The sequence below is a fragment of the Stegostoma tigrinum genome, chromosome 43 (genome assembly GCF_030684315.1).
Source record: "Stegostoma tigrinum isolate sSteTig4 chromosome 43, sSteTig4.hap1, whole genome shotgun sequence".
Classification (NCBI taxonomy): Eukaryota; Metazoa; Chordata; class Chondrichthyes; order Orectolobiformes; family Stegostomatidae; genus Stegostoma; species Stegostoma tigrinum.
Genome location: NC_081396.1, coordinates 8,705,163 through 8,726,232, shown reverse-complemented (window position 1 = coordinate 8,726,232; position 21,070 = coordinate 8,705,163). Strand labels below are relative to the sequence as shown.

The 21,070-nt window shown below is 44.4% G+C and overlaps 1 protein-coding gene across 2 annotated transcripts; it reads right to left on the bottom strand.

Moving 5' to 3' along the window:
- Positions 1-7,387: 7,387 nt before the first annotated feature.
- Positions 7,388-19,273, bottom strand: LOC125449082 (zinc finger protein 420-like). 2 transcript variants are annotated; one of them, XM_048524702.1, is made up of 4 exons: positions 19,168-19,273; positions 18,668-18,822; positions 14,293-15,190; positions 7,388-8,342 (listed from the first exon to the last, which is right to left on the bottom strand). In XM_048524702.1, exons 3-4 carry the CDS (start codon positions 15,081-15,083, stop codon positions 7,583-7,585), a joined length of 1,551 nt encoding a protein of 516 aa, XP_048380659.1. In that variant the 5' UTR covers positions 15,084-15,190; positions 18,668-18,822; positions 19,168-19,273; the 3' UTR covers positions 7,388-7,582. The 2 variants fall into 2 exon arrangements, 1 of the variants encoding a protein (XP_048380659.1); XR_009443154.1 differs by lacking the exons at positions 7,388-8,342; positions 14,293-15,190 and adding an exon at positions 15,206-16,294.
- Between the last annotated feature and the right edge of the window lie 1,797 nt (positions 19,274-21,070).

Sequence of the window (21,070 nt, the reverse complement as noted above, 5' to 3'; positions counted from 1 at the left end):
GGGAAAAAAGCCAGCTGTAAATTTATCAACTCAGCACAACAGCTTTTGCTTGTATTAGAAATAAAAAAGAGAAAGTAAAGTGAGCATTGGTCCTCTAAAAAGTAATATTGGATAACAAGGAAATTGCAGAAATGTTGAGCAGATCGTTTTGGGCTATCTGCACTGCAGAAAATAACTACTATGCCAAAAGTACCTATAACTCAAGCTGGGGGGAAGAGAGAGAGAGAGAGAGTCAAATAATTGGAACTTGCCTCCTAAGAGCACCTTGAGTGGTCCTGCACCACAAGAATGGTGTTGTTTCAAGAACACAGCTGAGCCCATCTTCAGGACCCCATCTTCTATGCTGTGATGAATAATCATCTAGACTCAAAACGTTAGCCTACTCTCTGTCCATGTATGCTACCTGACCCGCTGGGCAATGCAAAATTGCTTTTATACTCTATTAGTGCTGTTATTATGAACAACTGTGCAAGCATTTTTTGTTTACAGCCCATCTTCAGGATATTTAGTGACAGGCAATAAATTTTAGCCTTATTTGTGACAACCACATCCTGAGAGCAATGAAAGAGGTGCCTAAAACAATTACAATTAAGGGGACTAAAAACAATTTGAAATGAAAGACAGTGATAACAGGAACTGCAGATGCTGTAGAATCCAAGATAACAAAGTGTGGAGCTGGATGAACACAGCAGGCCAAGCAGCATCTCAGGAGCACAAAAGCTGACGTTTCAGGCCTAGACCCTTCATCAGAGAGGGGGATGGGAGAGGGAACTGGAATAAATAGGGCGAGAGGCGGAGGCGGACTGAAGATGGAGAGAAAAAAAGACAGGTAGAGAGGAGAGTATAGGTGAGGAGGTGGGCAGGGGATAGGTCAGTCCAGGGAAGACGGACAGGTCAAGGAGGCGGGATGAGGTTAGTAGGTAGGAAATAGAGGTGCGAGGAAGGGATGGGTGAGAGGAAGAACAGGTTAGGGAAGCGGAGACAGGCTGTGCTGGTTTTGGGATGCAGTGGGGGGAGGGGTCGAGCTGGGCTGGTTTTGTGATGCAGTGGGGGGCTGGTTTGGGGATGCAGCGGGGGAAGGGGAGATTTTGAAGCTTGTGAAGTCCACATTGATACCATTGGGCTGCAGGGTTCCCAAGTGGAATATGAGTTGCTGTTCTTGCAACCTTCGGATGGCATATTTGATTGACTACATGGGTGACTACTGATGGCAGTTGAAAGAGGAAAAAAGGGGGAAGAAAATTTGCAGTGATTTTGGTGGGAAAGTTGCACAGTTGTTCATAATAATAGCACTAATAGAGTATAAAAGCAATTTTGCATTGCCCATAATGTGCTTCTTTCGTAAATACTTAATAGCCTGCAAGACTGTAGTGGTTAGTAGTTTCAATAAAAACAAAGAAAAATGTCATGTTAATTTCATAGTGAGAAAGTCAGTCAGATAACTCTTCTGAATATAAAAGTAGAACAAATCCTAAAGAGCGCCCCCTCACGGTTGATGGATTGCATTGCCCATAATGGACTTTACTTGTAAATATCTAATTGGTTACACAGGAGTTTTACTAGTGGCACTTAATCATTTAGAAAAAAAAATGTCTCGTTTTGCTCAGTTGTGTGTGATAGCACCTCTGGGTAAACATAAAAAAGGCTCAAAAGAGAGTCTCTTGTTGCACGGTGGTAGTGATCCTAACTCTGATCCAAAGGTCCTGGGTTCAAGTCCCACCTGCTTCAGAGGTAAGTCATGATATATCTGAACAGAATAAAAATTTAAAAGACTTTTTAAAAAAAAATCAAAAATAAGAAAGGGTCTACACGCTACTGTCTTAAATGGCTATGATTGTAATTACATCGGCTCCAATTTCCCAAAATTCTCTAAAATACTGGAGAGGTGCTGTCAGATCGGAAAAAAAAAATCATGAATGTAAATCCTCTGTTCATGAAAAGAGGGAGACAGAAAGCAGGAAATCGGTCAGTCTAACATCTGTCAGAAGGAGCATGTTGGAACCTTTTATTCAGGATTTCAAAGCAGATCAGTTTGTGAATTGTGGTGCAATTTGTCAGAGATTACATGGTCTTGTGAAGGGGAAATAATGTTTGATTAGTATAGTAGAATGTTTTCAGGAAGTAATAAGTGACATTGACAAAAGGTGCCTGTTAATCCAGTGTATATGGGCAGAGGTGATCCTGAAAGTGTAGGGTATACAGACGAAAAGGATCCTGGAGGTGTGGTGCATATTCTGTGTTTTGTGGATTTTATAATTTAAACTCAAATCCAAATATTAATTTGTTCATGAGACTTTAACCAATGACAGAACTGGAGACTGTCTAGTGCAGTAACTCAGGAAACTTTGGTATTATAACCTAAGCAGTGACTTTACAGGCAAACTACAAGTCTTGCTTTCCAGTTCACCTTAGACTGCAGGTCCAAACTCGCTCTGTGCTTTGTCTACAGTGCCTTGAAAGCCTTCCACCCCCAACTGGAAGCAGGATAATCTCAAACTTCTTGTATATCTTGGTCATTTAAAGAACCTGTTTATCAAATCTTTCCATGCCACAACCCACAACATGATTAATTAGATCATTATATTCTGAGGCTGAGAGAGGCTTCTTGCTAATTGGTTGAAGGGTCACCTCCCAAAGGCACAAGACTGGTTTCTTTTATTTGACAGTTGGGACCATCTTCATTTAGCTTTGTTACTGTCACTTCATTAACGGTAAGTTTGAGATATTCTTTAACTCTTTATTAAAAGAAACAGGCAGATAATCAGGACCCAGTGATCTATATCCTTAAGTTGATGTCTCAGTCCTCGCTAATTCGGCAAAGTTCTCATCAAGTCAGACACTTCCTTATTACTTGATAATAAAATGTGAGGCTGGATGAACACAGCAGGCCAAGCAGCATCTCAGGAGCACAAAAGCTGACGTTTCGGGCCTAGACCCTTCATCAGACCATTTGACCAACTCAGGCAGTGACCATCAGCTGTTAACAACTGCAGTGTAAACTTGACAAGAGCTGGGAACTGACATTCTAAATGTAGAAGGTACAATTAATTTCATCAATTCTCACTGAATTCATTTCCAAACCTTGATTTATTGATTTAGTTTTTTTAAACAAATAGCATCATGGGAAATTTTGAGGTTTTTTTTTTCTAAACCGACACAAAATGGAAAAGCCACCATTAGGACTTGCTCAAGCTTTGATATTCAGTGTTGTTCTCAGCGCTGAAGTTGGAGTTTACAGCCATCTCTGAACTTCTCTTATAATGTGTGTCCGAAGATGGCGGAAATGGCCAACAGATGCCATGTCTTCCACCTCCAGCAAGATGCCACCACCAGACACATATTCTCCTCCCCTCCCTTGTCCGCCTTCCACAGGGACCATTCCCTCTGGGACACCCTGGTCCACACTTCCTTCACCCTCAACACCTGCCCACAGCCCTATGGCACCTTCCCCTGTAACTGGCAAAGGTGCAACACCTGCACATTTACCTCCTCCCTCCCCACTATCCAAGGGCCCAAACATACCTTCCAAGTGAAGCAACACTTCACCTGCACTTCTAAGAATCTAGTCTACCACATTCACTGCTCACAATGTGGTCTCCTCTCCGTTGGGGAAACGAAGCGTCGACTTGGCGACCGCTTTGCAGGACATCTACGTTCTGCTCATAAAAAAAGACCCTGAACTACCCCATTGCCTGCCACTTCAATGCACCACTCTGCTCCCTGGCCAACATCTCTGGCTTGCTGCAGTCTTCCAATGAAGCCCAATGCAAGCTGGGGGAACAATAACTCATTTTCCACTTGGGGACCCTACAGCCCTCCGGACTCAATATTGAGTCCAATAATTTTAAGCCCTAAACTCTCCCATGTCCCAGCCCCCACACACCAGGCTTTGTTACCAGATAGCCTGCCGTTACACACCCTCTGTTGTTAGTCACTAACAGTCTCCATTGACAACTATTCACCCTCCCAGCCTGATCGTTCGCAACTCCTTTGTCTGTCCAACTGTCTTTCTCTCTCTTTGGGCTCTATTTTATCATTTACTCCCTGCCCCAACCACCTCCCTATTTTCTGCATATAAACTGACGTTTTCCCAGCCACTATCAATTCTCAGGAAGGGTCACTGGACCCGAAATGTTAACTCTATTTTCTCCTGCGCAGATGCTGCCAGACCTGCTGAGCTTTTCCAGCAACTTTGTTTTTGCTCCTGATTTACAGCATCAGCAATTCTCTTGGTTTTTATTCAACTTCTATGGCCTTAGGATTATCAAAAGGTTCGTGTCCTTACTCACACCATCTCCCTTTCTACGTCATCACCACAATTGACCTGAGATGCTGCTGGGCCTGCTGTGTTCATCCAGCCTCACATTTTATTATCAGAGATAATGGGAACTGCAGATGCTGGAGATTCCAAGATAATAAAATGTGAGGCTGGACGAACACAGCAGGCCAAGCAGCATCTCAGGAGCACAAAAGCTGACGTTTCGGGCCTAGACCCTTCATCCTCTTCAGGTTAGGCATCCCTGGAAGAGGCTTCGCAGTGAGGTTAGGGTCTAGGCCCGAAACGTCAGCTTTTGTGCTCCTGAGATGCTGCTTGGCCTGCTGTGTTCGTCCAGCCTCACATTTTATTATCACATTTTATTATCTTGGATTCTCCAGCATCTGCAGTTCCCATTATCTCTCACACACCACAATTGACCTGTTAGGGTCACGGTTCAACAACAGCTCGGTTTGTAAGGTCGCATCATTGTTTTCCAATTCCTCTGTGGTCTTGCCTTCTCCGTCTCCATAAGTTCAAAACTGTTGATCAACAAACAGAAGCTTAATCCTCCCACATTCAAAGGTGGATGATGTTCATATCCTGATTAACTGAGTGCCTGTCAGATATTTCCGCTCCGGAATACTTTTCGTTTAAATATCTTGCAAAAAGGAGTTTTTAAGTGTCAATTTTAGAAATTCGGAAGAGACAAACAATCCTCGTTCGTTTGAGTTTACTGTGTGTCAATCTTGCCGGTCACCATTTAGCTACACATGCGCTTTGCTACGCCTTGACCCCATGAAATATGGCCGCACATTCATTCCGCGGATCCCCCAACAAAGATGGCGGTCAGGCCCGCAAACGTCTTCCCGTTTACTTCAAATGCAGTGGGGGTAGTTTCTGAAGATTTGACTCTGAAACCATATGCATGGTGCTTTACGAAACCTCCAACACAGGACTCCATTTTTTTCCACGGCTGTCTGCTGTTTCACCTCTTTTACCGATGCGCACGTCTCACGCCATCTTCACGCAGAGCCACGCCTCCAGCCCCGCCCTTCCTTCACTCTGATTTGTTGTAGGGCCAGGGGTGTGGCCGGGCCACCCGCGCCCACCCACTTCCTATTGGTCCCATGATACCGTCAATCAACTAAGTCCTGTTGTGGTCTAGTTATTTCGCAGTAAGGTCCCTAGTTTTATGAATGGAGTGTACCGGCAAGAATATTCCACTGAACCCTCGAGAGACCAACTCTCATTTAATCCAGGGTAGGGAAGACAGACTCTGCAAACAGACGGTGCAGAATGGATAAGAACAAAGTCTCTCTCCCAGCAATTCCATCCTGCAAATAATAGAGCTGCTACCCAAAATAAAAGAAAGAACTGAGGATGCTGGAGTCTGAAACAAAAACAGAAATTGCTGGCGAAACCTAGGTGTGGCAGCATCTGTGGAGTGAGTAAGAATACAGTTAAAGTTTGAAGTCCAGTGACTCTTCATCAGAACTGCTAACCCATCTTTACCACTTAATCTGCTTCAATTCATCTATGTCAGAGCAATACAATTGTTCTTCAATTTGTATTTAATCATATTTATCAGATCTTTACTTGGAATCATTAGATGATTTTGTCCTCCATGAGCTTGACAATGGAGGATCAGAAAGTTTTCACTTTTCTCTATTGATCTCATTCAGAGGCTTCAAAAGTTGGGAGTCAGAGATGTTTTACAGCATGCAAAGAGGCCCTTCAGCCCGTCAATACTGCACCATTAAGAGAGATAACAGAACACTTGTGTGCCAAAGTTCAGTGACATCTGATTATTTAGAGAGCATATGAGACACATTGCTCAGATAATGACTGCCACTTTGACCCTGTAGCTACAAATGTATCAATAAGAATGGAATCAAGATGGGGCAGACCCACCCAGCTGAAAAGCCATAGAAGGGGATCATATACTTACTGAAATATTCTACCACTTCCTGTTTTCTCTTCTGAGTTCCAGAGCCTGCAGCTTTTAGCTTTAATACAAAACTGGTCCCTGTGATAGTGGCCATGTCAACACTGTCATGAAAACTCATCTGTCTCACTAATTGTCTTTCAGAGAAGGGATCTGTTGTCCTGGCATACATGTGACTCCAAAATCATAGTGATGTGGTTGATCCCTAAGTCTAAAATAGTGGAACAAGCTGATTTGTTCAAAGTCAGTTAGGGTTGCACAATAAATGCTGACATTCTCAGTGACACCCACATCCCTGATAGAATAATGTAAACAACGGGTTCATTTGATGGATGATGGTACTTGTCTTGTACTGGGCAATTACAAAGCTGCAGTCAGAACTGGGCAGCACAGTGGTTAGCATTGTTGCCCCACAGTGCCAGGGACCTGGGTTTGATTTTCAGCCTGTGGCGACTGTCTGTGTGGCGTTTGCATATTCTCCTCGTGTCTCCAGCCAAGTGTTCCAGTTTCATCCCACAATTCGAAGATGTGCAGGGTAGGGTTGGATTGGCCATTCTAAGTGCAGGGTCACAGGGATAGGGTAAAGAGCTGGGTTTAGATGGGGATCACTTCAGACAGTTGGCGTTGACTCAATGGGCCAAACGGCCTCTTGCCGCAGTGTAGGGTTTCTAGGATTTGAAAATGAAACAGAACATCGAGCCTTGTTATTTTGTGCAAACCTCGAACAGGGAGGTTTTATTCCCAAGCTCTGATTTCCGCAAAGCTCAATGCAAACCTGAATCAGCCAGTGAATGCTGGCTGATGTCTCACCTCTTAAAGGGATCTATCCCAACATAACATACACCAATTGTAATAATCAACCATAATCTTAAAGGAGAGCAGGACAAGGCTTGAAAAGACAGAACACTTATTCATGGGAAAATCAGGTGATGCACTAAATACTTGGAGTAGGGTGGAAGGAGCAGGATGTAGGTGTCATGGACAAAACGAACCCCAAGAGATTGAAGGGAGGTGAGAGATAAGCTAAACTCAAGTTTTAGATCGAATTCAAGGAAGCGCACTCCGAGAATAGTCCAGTGGAAGGATGGGAAGCAGCAGAGGCAGAAAATCAGATTATTCCAATCTTGACGAACGTTCCATGAGTTCCTCACATTTATTGTTGGATGTAACAATGGAGGGAATAGAACAGGGTGAGTCCTTCACAAGGAATGTGTTAAACATAATCAGAGGATTCAACACAGTCTATATTAACACAAAACTGATTTATTTAAATTTTATCTGGAATACTAACACCTACAACTAGGCTGGGGTTTAACCAACATCAGCACATACAGACCCCAGTGGACATGGTGCAAGCCTGGATGTGATAATCATTGTTGCTATTTGTGAATTCGCTTATGCCCAAGAAGGTGGGATGACCGAGTGAATCCCTTCCCACACTCAGAGCAGGTGAATGGCCTCTCCCCGGTGTGAACTCGTTGGTGAACTGTGAGTTGAGACGAGTGCTTGAAACCAGTGCCGCAATGTGAGCATCTGAATGGCCTCTCATTTGTGTGAACACGTTGATGGGACATCAGTTCCCCCGAGCTTTTATAGCCCTTCCCACAGTCTAGGCATTGAAAAGGTCTCTCGTCAGTATGAACGCGCCGGTGTCTCAGTAAGTTGGATGACTGAGTGAATCCCTTGCCGCACTCGGGGCAGGTGAACAGCCTCTCCCCAGTGTGAAGGCGCTGGTGTATCAGGAGGGTGGATGACTGAGTGAATCTCTTCCCACACTCAGAGCAAGTGAAGGGCCTCTCCCCAGTGTGAATGGTCTGGTGTCTCAGCAGGATGGATAATCGAGTGAATTCCTTTCCACACTCAGAGCAAGGGAATGGTCTCTCTCCAGTATGAACTCGCTGGTGCCTCAGCAGGGTGGACGACTGAGTGAATCCCTTGCCACACTCAGAGCAAGTGAAGGGCCTTTCCCCAGTGTGACTGCGCCGGTGAGTTTCCAGCTCAGAAGGGGATTTGAATCCTTTTCCACAGTCCCCACATTTCCACGGTTTTTCCACCATGTCACTGCGCTGATGTCTTGACAGGCCAGATGATCGGCTGAAGCCTCTTCCACACACAGAACAGACATACGGTTTTTCCCCACTGTGAACAGTGCTTTCTCCTTCCATGTTCAAAATCCAATGATATTAACATTAAGATATACTGGCTGACACCATCAGATCCTGATGTGATGTTTCATTCAAGTTTCCCAATTCAAATCTTCTTGTCCTAATATCCTCTGTCTTTGATTCGAAACACAAACAAATAAAGTAAGAGGACCCCCTTGAGAAACACAAAGGCAGACTCTGACACTGAGCTGAATTGATTTTGTAATTTATGGGGCTGACATGCAGAAAAGTGAACATGAAAGCAGCTGAATTCTCATAAAAACACAACTGGCTCTCTAATGTCCAAGCTGTCTGGACCTACCAAATGAAGCAGAAGGAGAGAGGGAGGGAGAGGCAAGAGAAGCATTTTATATATTTACAACTCAAATAAAACTTTAAGAGAATCTCTCAAATCCTGAACTTCCAGCCCCTAAAAGGAGGTAGCAGGTGTATTTGAACATACCTCCAAGTTCCCTCTGTCACACAGCATCCTAATTTGTCTGAAATTCAGTATTGGATGAACAGAAACTTCCTCCATTTAAATATTGGGAAGACTGAAGCCATTGTCTTTAATCCTCACTACAAACTCCACTCCATTGCCACTGACTCAATCCCTCTGCCTGGTAATTGTCTGAGACTAAACCAGACTGTTCACAATCAAAATGAAACATTTCACCCCAAAACGAGTTTCCAACTACATATCCCCATCATCACCAAGAATGCCTATTTGCACCTCAGTAACATCACTGACTCCACCCTAGTTTCAGCTCATTTTCTGCTGTAACTCCCATCCATTCCTTTGTTATTTCCAAACTAAACTGTCCTAACTACCTCCAAGTTAGCTTCCCACATTGAACATCCCTGCAATCTTCAGATCATCCAAAAGTCATGTGCTTATTGTCAACAACTCTTGTTCACCTATCACCCATGTGCTCACTGGCCTACAAATGCTTCCACTTGTAAAAACAGTAAAATTCTAAAACTAATTAACACAACATATGGAACCTCTTCTAGCAGTACACTGAAACTCTAGATTGAAAATGAATTTGTAAAAATGCACACCCCTGAAATACTTTCACTAGTTACCATTTGAAAACTTCCTTCTGAAGCCTGCAGCTAGAAGGGTTTCAGAAGCAATGGAGTCAGAGGAAAAACCTCAGTTGAGGAAATCCTCGAGACTGGGTAAAGTCAGTATGTAATCATCACAGTGTGATTACATCACACACAGGAACACAGAGTGGTCAGAGGAGATTTACCAGGCTGATTCCTAAAAAGGAGATTGAGGTGGACAAGAACTACAAGAGGTTTAAATAAGGTAGAGAATTTTTTTTTTACCAATAGCTGATCTTCTGTAGAGCAGGGACTGATTGATGTTTTGAAGTGAGACACAGGGGAGATGTCATGCTTAGAACATTTTCACACAGTGACTGGCAACTACCTGCAATTTGCTGCAAGGTGTGAGGAAATGGGGATTGATTTCAAAAAGAAATTTAATATGCAGTTTAGGGAAATAAACACTCAAGGATACATGGTTCGAGCAGGGAACGTGATTGGATTGATTTGGAGAGTTGCATGTATCCAATGGTCAAATGGCCCAACTGTCCAAAACAGGCAATCATACTTTGTAATCTAATCTATGAAGGATAGACATCATTCAGGTCGAACTGTGTTACAATCCTTCCGAGGCCATTAATTCCTTCTGAAGGTTTATCACACAGAGCTGAACACATTTCTCTAGGTGTGCTCTAACCAGGATTTGTTGTATTTCCCTGCATTCAATCTGGTACCTGAAATCTTTTCCCACGGACAAGCGGACAAACCTTTCCCCTCCACATTCAGAGGCGGATGACATTCAAGTCCTGCTGGATCGAGCCACTCTGTTAAATCGTGATGGGGTGTTTGGTCTCTCAATCCTTGACTTGCAGAACCCTGCAGGTTTACAAAATTCCTCATCGTCAATCCAAAATAGAAAATTAGGGAGAGACAAAGATTTCTCTTGGCTCCTGGTTGTTGCACGTAACTGCACCCCTCCTTACCTTCCGTAAAGCAAGTTAACGCGTGCGCACTGCCGATATTTGCCCCCTACAAACATGTCGACCGCGCAAGCGTCCTGATGCCCTACTGCCCCCAATAAAGTTGGCGGCGGAGACCCGGGGCCTGAGCAAAAGGAAAAAATCAGTAATGTCGCCATTCGCTGCGAGGGGGTAACTGATCCTGTCTCAATTCTGTGTCGGTAACCTTCGCGTCGGCTTTATGAAAACTTTCTTGCCCACCTCGCTGCCACTATTTCTTCCTCCGCCACCTACTCTATTGTTTTTTTAAAAAAGTCGCCATTTCCTCACCACTGCGTCCAGCTCCAATCACTGTCTGACTCTACGCATGCTCCAGGCCTAACGCGACACTGCGCATGCCTCCAGGCCCGAGCAGGGTTCAAATCTCATTTTCCGCCCCCTGCGAATGCTGGGTAAAAGCTTCACCATTGAATTGATTGCAACGGGACAGAAAATTATGACTTTTGTTCCAAACGACTGTAGCCCGACAATCAAGACCTGACACTAGTCAATCCAATGACAGAACACCCAATGTGCACGAGATCTCCACCACGGTTCTACCCCGTTGGATGTGAATTCACTAGAGTCAGAGCAGGAGAAGTGAATAAGCCAAAAGAAGCAAAATAAACAAATTGTTGGAGAAACTCAGCAAGTTTGGCAGCATGTGTGAAGATAATAGAGTTAAAGTTTCAAGTCCAATGACATTACTTTGAAACTGTTAACTCTTCACAGATGCTGCCAGACCTACTGTCCAGCTTCTGCAATTTTTTGATTAGTATTGAACAAGTGATTTAAGTTTCATGCTCAGAGCATCCAAACTTCATCTTGACAGTAGGAATGAGCTAACTGTGGACCAGATTCTTGGATCTTTTAAAAAGTCTCCAAATGTATATGCTCTAACCTGAAAATTAAAAAAAACTATAAATTCCAGAATAGTCAGCAGATCTGCCAATGTCTGAGAGGGGAAAACGTTTTTCATTACAAATCTTTACCATGTGACTTTACAAACCCTATTATCAATCCTCAACTACAACTCATTATCTTGACTATTTCCAACTTCTTCAGTCTTAAATCTGCTTCTTAATATTGCTTCTTTATTGGCAGAGGGATTGAGTTTAAGAGCCATGAGGTCATGTTGCAGCTGTACAAAACTCTGGTGCGGCCGCACTTGGAGTATTGCATACAGTTCTGGTCGCTGCATTATAGGAAGGATGTGGAAGTATTGGAAAGGGTGCAGAGGAGATTTACCAGGATGTTGCCTGGTATGGAGGGATGGTCTTATGAGGAAAGGTTGAGGGATTTGAGGCTGTTTTTGTTAGAAGGTTAAGAGGTGACTTAATAGAGGCATACAAGATGATCAGAGGATCAGATAGGGTGGACAGTGAGAGCCTTTTTCCTCAGATGGTGATGGCTAGCACGAGGGGACATAGCTTTAAATTAAGGGGTGATAGATATAGGACAGATGTCAGAGGTAGATTCTTTACTCAGAGAGTAGCGAGGGCATGGAAAGTCCTGCCTGCAACAGTAGTAGACTCGCCAACTTTAAGGGCATTTAAATGGTCATTGGATAAACATATGGATGATAATGGAATAGTGTAGGTTAGATGGGCTTCAGATTGGTTTCAACAGGTCAGCGTAACATTGAGGGCCGAAGGGCCTGTGCTGTGCTGTGATGTTCTATGTTCTTAAAAGTACAACATACTTGAGTAATAACTTTTAATCTCATCCATCCCCAGACGGAAACATTTTCCACATCTCTATCCTGCAAACCTTTTTGGTGGAAATGTTGGATACCAGACTCTGTGGCTGTTGAGTAAATCCAGTTGATTTTTGAGTCTTCACCTGTGACTTTGTTTCAAATCTCTCCACAGACAAAAAGAAAAATTCTGGATGGATGCTAGAAGAATAGTTTTCCTCCTGTCAGACACGAGAACTAGCGACACAATTTAAACGTAAGAAGTCTTCTATTCAAAATGGAGATTATTTATCATTTTTCCTTTAGAGGGTCATGAATATTCAGAAAACTTTTCCTGGACAGTGGTGACAGCACAGTCATTTTTTTTTAAACAGCAGAGGTGGAAGAACCCATACACAAGGGTATTTTTAAAAAAAACTATTCAGTCTACTGTGTATGTGTGGTCAAAAAGCTTTCTATTTTAATTCTACCTCCTAGCACCAAGTCTGTCATGTGGCAGGTTATGGTGCAAATCCAGTTACCTTTTCAACACTTCGCAGTGAGGTTAAAATTATATCAGAGATAATGGGGACTGCAGATGCTGGAGAATCCGAGATAACAAAGTGTGGAGCTGGCCAAGCAGCATCTGAGGAACCGAAAAGCTTACGTTTCGGGCCTGGACCCTTCATCAGGAAAGGGTCCAGGCCCGAAACGTAAGCTTTTGTGATCCTAAGATGCTGCTTGGCCTGCTGTGTTCATCCAGCACCACACTCTGTTACCTTTTCAAGACATTGTTTTTTAACCTCCACTGCCAAATTCTGCAGTGAATTCCAAACATCCGCCATCCTCAAGGTGGGAAGGTTCTTCCCTGTATCATACCCTGCAAACCATTAATATATATCAGGAATATGAGGGGCCTGAAAAGTAACCCCATGTGGAAATCCACTGTGTACCTTCCAGCAATCCAATTCCAACTATTCTTGGCTACACTATTTACTGATATCTATGTCAATTCTGTGTTTATGTTGCTACTTCTCCTTTCATTCCACTAGTTGTAAAATTTGCCTACCAGATAGTTTAGTGGCATGTTCTCATTTTCCAGTCCACATTCCAACACATAAACATACACAGACACTGTCTTACATCCCCCTGAGGTCCTACACTTTCGCCCTCAGTGTTCACAATGTTTCTCAACTTCACAGAACATTCAAGTTTTGAAGGCTGCATTTTCTGACACTGTCGAGCATGGATACCTGTGCATTACCAGTAGGCCTGTGGACAGATGGGTAGGCAGAAGAATATTGCTGGTAAGGGAGAGGTCAACCGGGGTTGGAGGACACTCAGTCCAATTAATCTCTCCCCACTCCTACAAACCTTACCTCCTACAATGCTTTAAGGCCTACTCCTGTTTGTAACTTCTGTGCATTTGGTTGACTCTGAAATTGGAATCCTGAACTTAAATAAGGGAAACTGTGATTATTTGGAATGAGCTGGTTGCAATGAAGTGGGGACATCACGTGAATCAGCATAGGCAACGGCAAACATTTAATGACTTCCTGGAGGAACTGCAACAATTGTTCAGTCCCGTCTGTCACAAAAGTAGAACAAGAAAGGTGTCCCAACCAGGGCTAACAGTGAAAATTAGGGACAGGAGTAGAACTAAGAAAGGGGCATACAGGGTTGATTATTTTGAGAATGGGGGTGGGTGGGGAAGAATTGAGAACCAGAGAAAGATTTTGGGGAAACAAAAAAAGGCTGTGAAAGTTGGAAGAATGTTTCCAATGACTGGGTAGTCCAGAATCATGGGGTCAAAGTCTAAGAATATAAGGTTTGCCGTTTAGGACTGTGATGGGCAGAAAGTTCTTGATCCAGAGACTGGTGAGCTTGTCGAATTCTCTGCCACAGCAGTTGGTTGAGGCTAAAACATTGAATGTTTTAAGTAAGAGATATATAGTTCTGGAGGGCTTAAGGGATCAAGGGGTATGGGACAAAAGCAAGAAAAAGGTTCTGAGTTCAATGATCAGTTGTGATCACATCAAAAGGTTTCTCTGCAGTGTGAAAGTGATGCTGTTAAGCGAGTCAGGAATTCAACAATCCCATACAGTTTTTTGACTTTTATTGAGCCCAATACTTGGGCGGGCATTTAACAACACTGGCAGCACAAGTCTGTGAGCATTTTGGTTCAGTCCTGGACGTGATTGACTGTAAAACCCAGTTACCGTAGCTGATTGTGAACTCGCTGGTGTGTCAGTAGGTTGGATGACCGAGTGAATCTCTTTCCACACTCGGAGCAGGTGAACGGTCTCTCCCCAGTGTGAACTCGCTGGTGTGTCAGCAGGCTGGATGAATCAGTAAATCCTTTTCCACACACATTGCAGGTGAACGGCCTCTCCCCTGTGTGTGTGCGCTGGTGTATTTGCAAGTTGTATGACTGAATGAATCCCTTCCCACACTCTGAGCAGGTGAACGGCCTCTCCCCAGTGTGAACCCGCTTGTGTCTCAGCAGGGCAGATGAATCAGCGAATCCCTTCCCACACTCTATGCAGGTGAATGGCTTCTCCCCGGTGTGAACTCGCTGGTGGGTCAGCAGGTTAGATAACTGAGTGAATCCCTTCCCGCACACGGAGCAGTTGAACGGCCTCTCCCCCGTATGAACGCGCTGGTGGGCCAGCAGGGTAGATGATCGAGTGAATCCTTCCCCACAGTTGGAGCAAGTGAAAGTCCTCTCCCCGGTGTGAGTACGCCGGTGTCTCAGGAGGGCAGATGAATCAGCAAATCCTTTTTCACACTCGGGGCAAGTGAAGGGCTTCTCCCCAGTGTGAGTACGCCGATGAGTTTCCAGCTTCGACGGGGAAATGAACCCCTTCCCACAGTCCCTACATTTCCACGGTTTCTGCACACCATGACTACGCTTGTGTCTCGACAGAGCAGATGATTGTGTGAAGCCTCGCCCACACACTGGGCACATGAACAACTTCTCCCCGCTGCAAACAGTGCTGTGTCCTTCCATGTTCAAAATCGAACGACATTCAGGTTACAAAACGTTGGAAGAATGTGTCAGATCCTGGTGTAACATTCAGTTTGCACTCTTTCTGACTGCAAATCCTGTACAAATTGCTTAAAACAGGGGGGGGAAAAAAAGAAGGGATGAGAGAGTATCCACAAAAACCAAAGGCAGACACAAAGGTGAAATGCGGCTGAGTAAATCTGATCATTTGTGGGGCCAATGCTTAGGAAAAGAACTGACCACAAACGCTGCTTGGATGTCCTAACTGCCAATCAAGTTATTCCAGTCCACCAGAAGAACAAAGCTGCCAACGAGTCTGGGTGACTCAAGACTCGGGGCTCAGTAGAAGCAGAGAGAGAAAGAGGGGATGGTGGTGGTGGTCACAGAGGTAGAGGTGAAGGAGAGAGATTTTACAAATGGCTGCATTTGCTGCAAATATCACCGCTAGATGAGGAAATGAGTGCACAGTCAAAAACACAATGCTGTATCACTGCCAAGCGAAAGGCACAGCAGTTGTCAGTCTCAAAGATATGTTCAGACTGGTGCAAGGGACACAGGAACAAAGTGTATTCATTCAGGAAATAATTTAAAAACAAACAGAATGTTATCATTCATTTCATGCAAGTTTTGAGCTCAAGAATAATGACGTCTTACAATATGATTAGGCAGCTGTCTGCACAGTTTTTGCTTTAATATAAGACAGGATCCTCCTCCAATAATGGTAGGGGGAACATTCTTAGAAATGCTCATTCTGTACACTTGAAACATCCCTTGTTTGATTTCAGCTTTAATTCAGAGGTGGTGCTGTGCGCAGTGACTTTGGGCCTGACAGTCTGTCAATGTTTCTGTGCTGCGGTCAGGAACTCTTCTCTTCTTCGGCAAGTTCCTCAGGATTGAAGGGCTACAAACCTACACGCCACCATATGCAGACCCACATCAAGGCAGGTTGTGAAGTGGAGCAGGCTGACATCAGATGTGAACTCAGACTGGCAATAGAAGTCCCATTGTAGCTAACTGACATCACAGGGATGCCATCTGCATACATATAGGCTTTGAGTTCCATCTTTCATGTTAGGAACAGACATCCATTGTAGAAATGAAAGACGAGGAGAAAGCAGTTTGTGACTTGGTCATATAAAACAAAGAACTGCTGATGCTGGAGATCTGAAACAAAAACTGAAATTGCTGAAGGAACTCTGCAGGTCTGGTGGCATCTGTGGGAAGAAAGCAGCATTAACGTTTTGAGCCAGTGACTCTTCATCAGAACTGTTAGTAGCTGGGAAAAGCTGGTGTTTACATTAGCTGAAGGGTGGGTGGTGGGAAAGTGGGGCTGAGCAAATAGGTGGAGACATAGCCCAGAGAAAGAGAGACAGAGACAGAGACACAGAGAGGGTTAAAAGAAAGAGGTAGATAAACAAGGAGGAGATAGCTTATAACAGGCTAGGACAGAAGAAAAACTGGATAAGAGATAATAAAAGCTAAGAGTGAGAAATTGAGTTCGCTGTGCTGAATGCACATATAATGTGACAATGGCCCTGGGAACACATAGAAATGGGTTGTCATAACATGACTAGGTATGGGGTTGGTTTTAAAAGAAATAGAAGGATGAAATCAGGCTCTAAAGTTATTGAACTGGATGTTGAGTCCGAGAAGCTGCAGGGTGCCCAAGTGGAAAATGAGATGCTGCTCTTTCAGCTTGCTCATTGGAACACTGCAGCAGTCCTGCAGCAGGCATGTTGGTGCAGGAACAGTGGTGTGCTGAAGTGGCAGGTAACTGGAAGCTCAGGATCATTTTTGCAGGCAGACACTGGGTGTGTGAGAAGTTGAGAATGAAGGAGAAGTGAATCAGCATCCTGGAGGAAACAGACAAGGGAGGGAATGGAAAAAGTGCTTGGTCTTGGCTTACAATTGTTTGAATGTGGAGCCTGATGGGGTGGTCAGCAAGGACCAGAGGGACCCAATCGTTGTTGTGGGAGGGAACAGGTGAAAGCAGAAGTAGGAGAAATGGGTCGAACATGGCTAAGGGCCCTGTCAACCATTGTTGAGGAAAAACCTCAGGTGGAGGAAAAAGGTGTAAATTTCTGAGGCGCCTCTGCACAATGTGGCAATATCCGTGTAGATGATGCAGAGAAAGTGGGTGAATGGGATGGAGTCCTCGAAAGAAGCAGAGCGTGAGGGTGTATAGTCCAGGTAACTGCGGGTATCAGTGGGTTTACAGAGGTAATCGGTGGCCATTGTATCCCCAGAAATGGGAACAGAGATATCAAGGAGGGGGAAGGAGGAGTCAGAGATAGACCAGGTGAAGATGAGAGCATGATAGAAATCTTAAGAGAAATAATATTTTTTCCCAAATCCAAACAGAAGGAGGAAGTAGCACCGATGATGCCACTAACATACTGGAGAAACAGCCACTTTTCTTTTTCTTTATTCATCCACAGGAAGAGGGCATCGGTAGCTAGGCAGCATTTCTTGCCCAGCCCTAATTGCCCAGGTGGTGAAGAGTCAACCACATTGCTGTGGGTCTGGAGTCACATGTAGGCCAGACAGGTAAGGATGGCAGTTTCCTTCCTGTTAGGGCATTCGTGTACCAGATGGGATTTTCCCAATAATCGACAATGGATTCATGGTCATCATTATATTCTTAATTCCAGATATTTATTGTATTCAAATTCCACCATCTGCCATGCAGGATTCGAACCCAGGTCCCCAGAACATTATCCGGGACTCTGGATTAACAGTCCAGTGTTAATACCACTAGGCCGTCGCCTCCCGCCTAGGAAGGAACCAAGTGAGTTTGGAATAAGGATTGTTCCACACATTCTATAAAGAGATAGGCACAACCTGGGCCCACACTGTACCCATGGCCACCCCTTCGACCTGAAGAAAGTTGGAAAGGACTTAGGTGATTTGGTCAAATGTGGGTTAAAGAAAGCTAACATGGATTTGTTACAAGCAAACCAAATTGAACTTGAAGTTCTTGTTTGGAGAGGGTTGATGACATTAATGGTATTGTCGTACATAGACTTGCTACATTTACATAGTGGCACAGAAGAGACAAGCGGGCAAAGGTTAGAGACCATGCAAGTAACATGACAGCAGATACATGGATACGCATAGGCCAGGAGACCAGGAACAGAGTCGTCATTAATGATTGCTTTGGGCAGAGGAAGGTTTCTATTGGAGTTCCACAAGTGTTTGTGTGAGGACCCATCTTTATCCGATATATATTAATGACATGGACCAGGGTATGCAGAGCACTACTTCAGTAATTTATGGACAATGATTCAGTCTGGATTGCTGTGTAAAGCTGGAATTGATGGGCTTAATGGACTTGTTCTATGTCATAATGAATGTTTGATGCCTTATACCTTGCCTCATAATTCAACTCCTGGAGTCCAGGTATCATTCAAATAAATCTTATCTGTGCTTCGTCTAAGACCATTACAGTCTGCACCTCCTCAGGTGCGGTGCCCAGAACTGAGCACACACTCCAGGTGTGATTTAGACACAATTTTAAACAATAACTCGGCGTCTATTCAATCACATGCAGACCAGAAAACGTCTCAGCTCACAAAGAACAGACAAACCTTTTTCCCCTCCACGGTAAAAGGCCGAAGATATTCAGGTTCTGGCCAACCGAGTTACTTTGACTTCTGCTCTGACATTTTGTGGTCAGACGATCAGATCTTGATGGGGTGAAGCCTTTGAGTTTGCCGGCTACAAATCATTCTCGTTTAATATCCTGCAAAGGGAGTTAACGAAAAAGCGATTCTGTTAATGCAGAACAGGAATCCAAAAAGAGGCGTACATTTCTCTCGGTTTGAGTTTGCTGTGTGTAAATCCTCCTCCTCTCCCCGCACCTCGCCCCCTATAAAGATGGCGGCCCGAGCACGACCCACAGAACATGACCCCGACAAAGATGGCGGGGCAACCGGAGCCTGCTACTGCTGCCGCCGCCGCCTCAGGCCCACGGACGCCTGCCGCAATCGCGGGGCTGGCCGTTTACTAATTGGAATACGGGAATGTACAGCGGGCATTCACGAAAGTGCTCAGTCCGCACTGTCATCATCTCGTTTCCCGCTCTTACTTCTTTTCTTTTTTTAAAACCATCGTTTTCCGCTGCCGCGTTCGGCCAGGCGTCAGTCACTCGGGTACTGCGCGTGCGCGGAGACACAGTTCCGGAGGGGCTGCGGTCACGTGATCCGAACTAGACCCCGCCCATCGCTCGCATGGATTGGTTGGAGATTCAGCTTGTCCTGCTCCATGGAGCAATAGGGGACAGGACAGGTTTGGTGTATGACTGTGAAGGATGGGGGTAGGAGCTTAAAATGGGATGAAGGAAGGAAGAATATGATGGGAGACAAACTTTTCTTTGCAGTGACAGTTAAGGTATGGAGAGCATTGGGTGATAGGATAGAAACAATGAGCAGGGACATGGGAAATCAGCAGTGGGAAATTGTCACTAGGGATCGAACAGATGGGCTGAATGTCCATTTTCCACGTCATCATAATCCTGTGAAGCTGCATGGGCTGTTCCAGATCGAGTCTAAGAATAATAGGCTTACGGGAAGGGAAATTTCTTCACATAGTGAGTAGTGGAATTCTCTGCCACCAAAAGCGACTCGATCTAAAACACTGAATGTTTTCAAAAAGGAATTTAGATTTAATTGTTTGGGTGAAATCGTACGGGAGAAAGTGGGAACAGGGCACTGAGTTGGGTGATCAGCCATGATCACGTTGAATAGCGGAACTCGAACGGCTGAATGGTTTGCTGCTGGCGTTTTATTTGTATCAACAGCCTACTGAGGCAGAAGGAAAACAAAGTAAGAAAATTCTGCTCGTTAGATCTCACCTCCTTATGGGACCCCTGCCCCATGTGTCCAAAGCAAACTCAACAGAGACAAACAAAAACTGAAACTGCCGGAAAAACACAACGGGTCTGGCAGCATTTGTGGAGAGAAAAGATGGTGCTGGACCTGATGAGTTTCTCCAGCAATATCTGTTTTTGCATGTTCAGATCCCCAGCATGTGCAGTTCTTGTTTAATCAAATCCAGAAAAATTATTTAGCACTTTTTGACTCTCTCTCCTGTACTGACTGACAGTGATTGCTTTTGCACATCGGATGTTACAAAAGTATTCACAGACAGGAAACTCAAATCAAACACCACATCAGATCAAATCAACTATTCATCAGACTTGCGATATCAGCAGCTTTTTGGTCTAAATATTTCGTTCCAGGTACTTGCTGCTCACTGCATACATTTTATTTTATTTTCACCTGCAATCTGTCATCTGACAAGTTCTTTCTAAGTTATCTACCTCTTTCAATAGCACTTCTATCTCTCCTCAATCATCTTTGCTGAAGGAGGTCAGTCTCAGATTCTCCAACCTTGCGTCTCTCCCAGCATCTACAAAGCACACCTCAGGAGTATGATGAAGTACTCTCCATTTAACCGAACTGGTGCAGCTTCCAATAATACAGTAATTCTACCCAGGCTCCAAACCCATGACATCTATCGCTGGGATCGACAAAGGTAGCATGAGAGTATCATCACCTGTAAGGTTCCTTCCAAGTCACATGCTATTCTGAACTGCACCTGTGTCATTGCTGTTCCTTTACCATCACAGCGCCGAAATCCTGGAACTCGCTTCCTACCAGAACAATGGATTATGAGCAATGCTGCAATGCCTTGAACAAATTATGAAAAACTTGCTTGTTAAAATTCCTTATACCTTGAAGATTCTGGCAAATCTCCTCTCCATCCTCAGGGACCTTCCCATCCCTAATAGTGCATGTTGATCACTGGTTTCCACGGACACAAATGCTCCATGTTCCCGCGTGTGATGCTGCCATGCTCCCAGGGAATTACTTCAACTGAGAATTTTCTCTGACTTCAGCCTTAGATGAAAGGGGGGTGATTTTTAAGAAGAAATTCAGAGCAGTTGTAGTCAGCTGAATAGCCACCATAATATTTGGTACACGCACCAT

Coding starts and splice junctions, on each gene's coding strand:
- LOC125449082 (XM_048524702.1), bottom strand. CDS start 15,083: ATGGAAGGACACAGCACTGTTTGCAGCGGGGAGAAGTTGTTCATGTGC. Junction 8,343..14,292: donor CGAGTTCACAATCAGCTACG/GTAACTGGGTTT, acceptor CACTGTTCACAG/TGGGGAAAAACCGTATGTCT.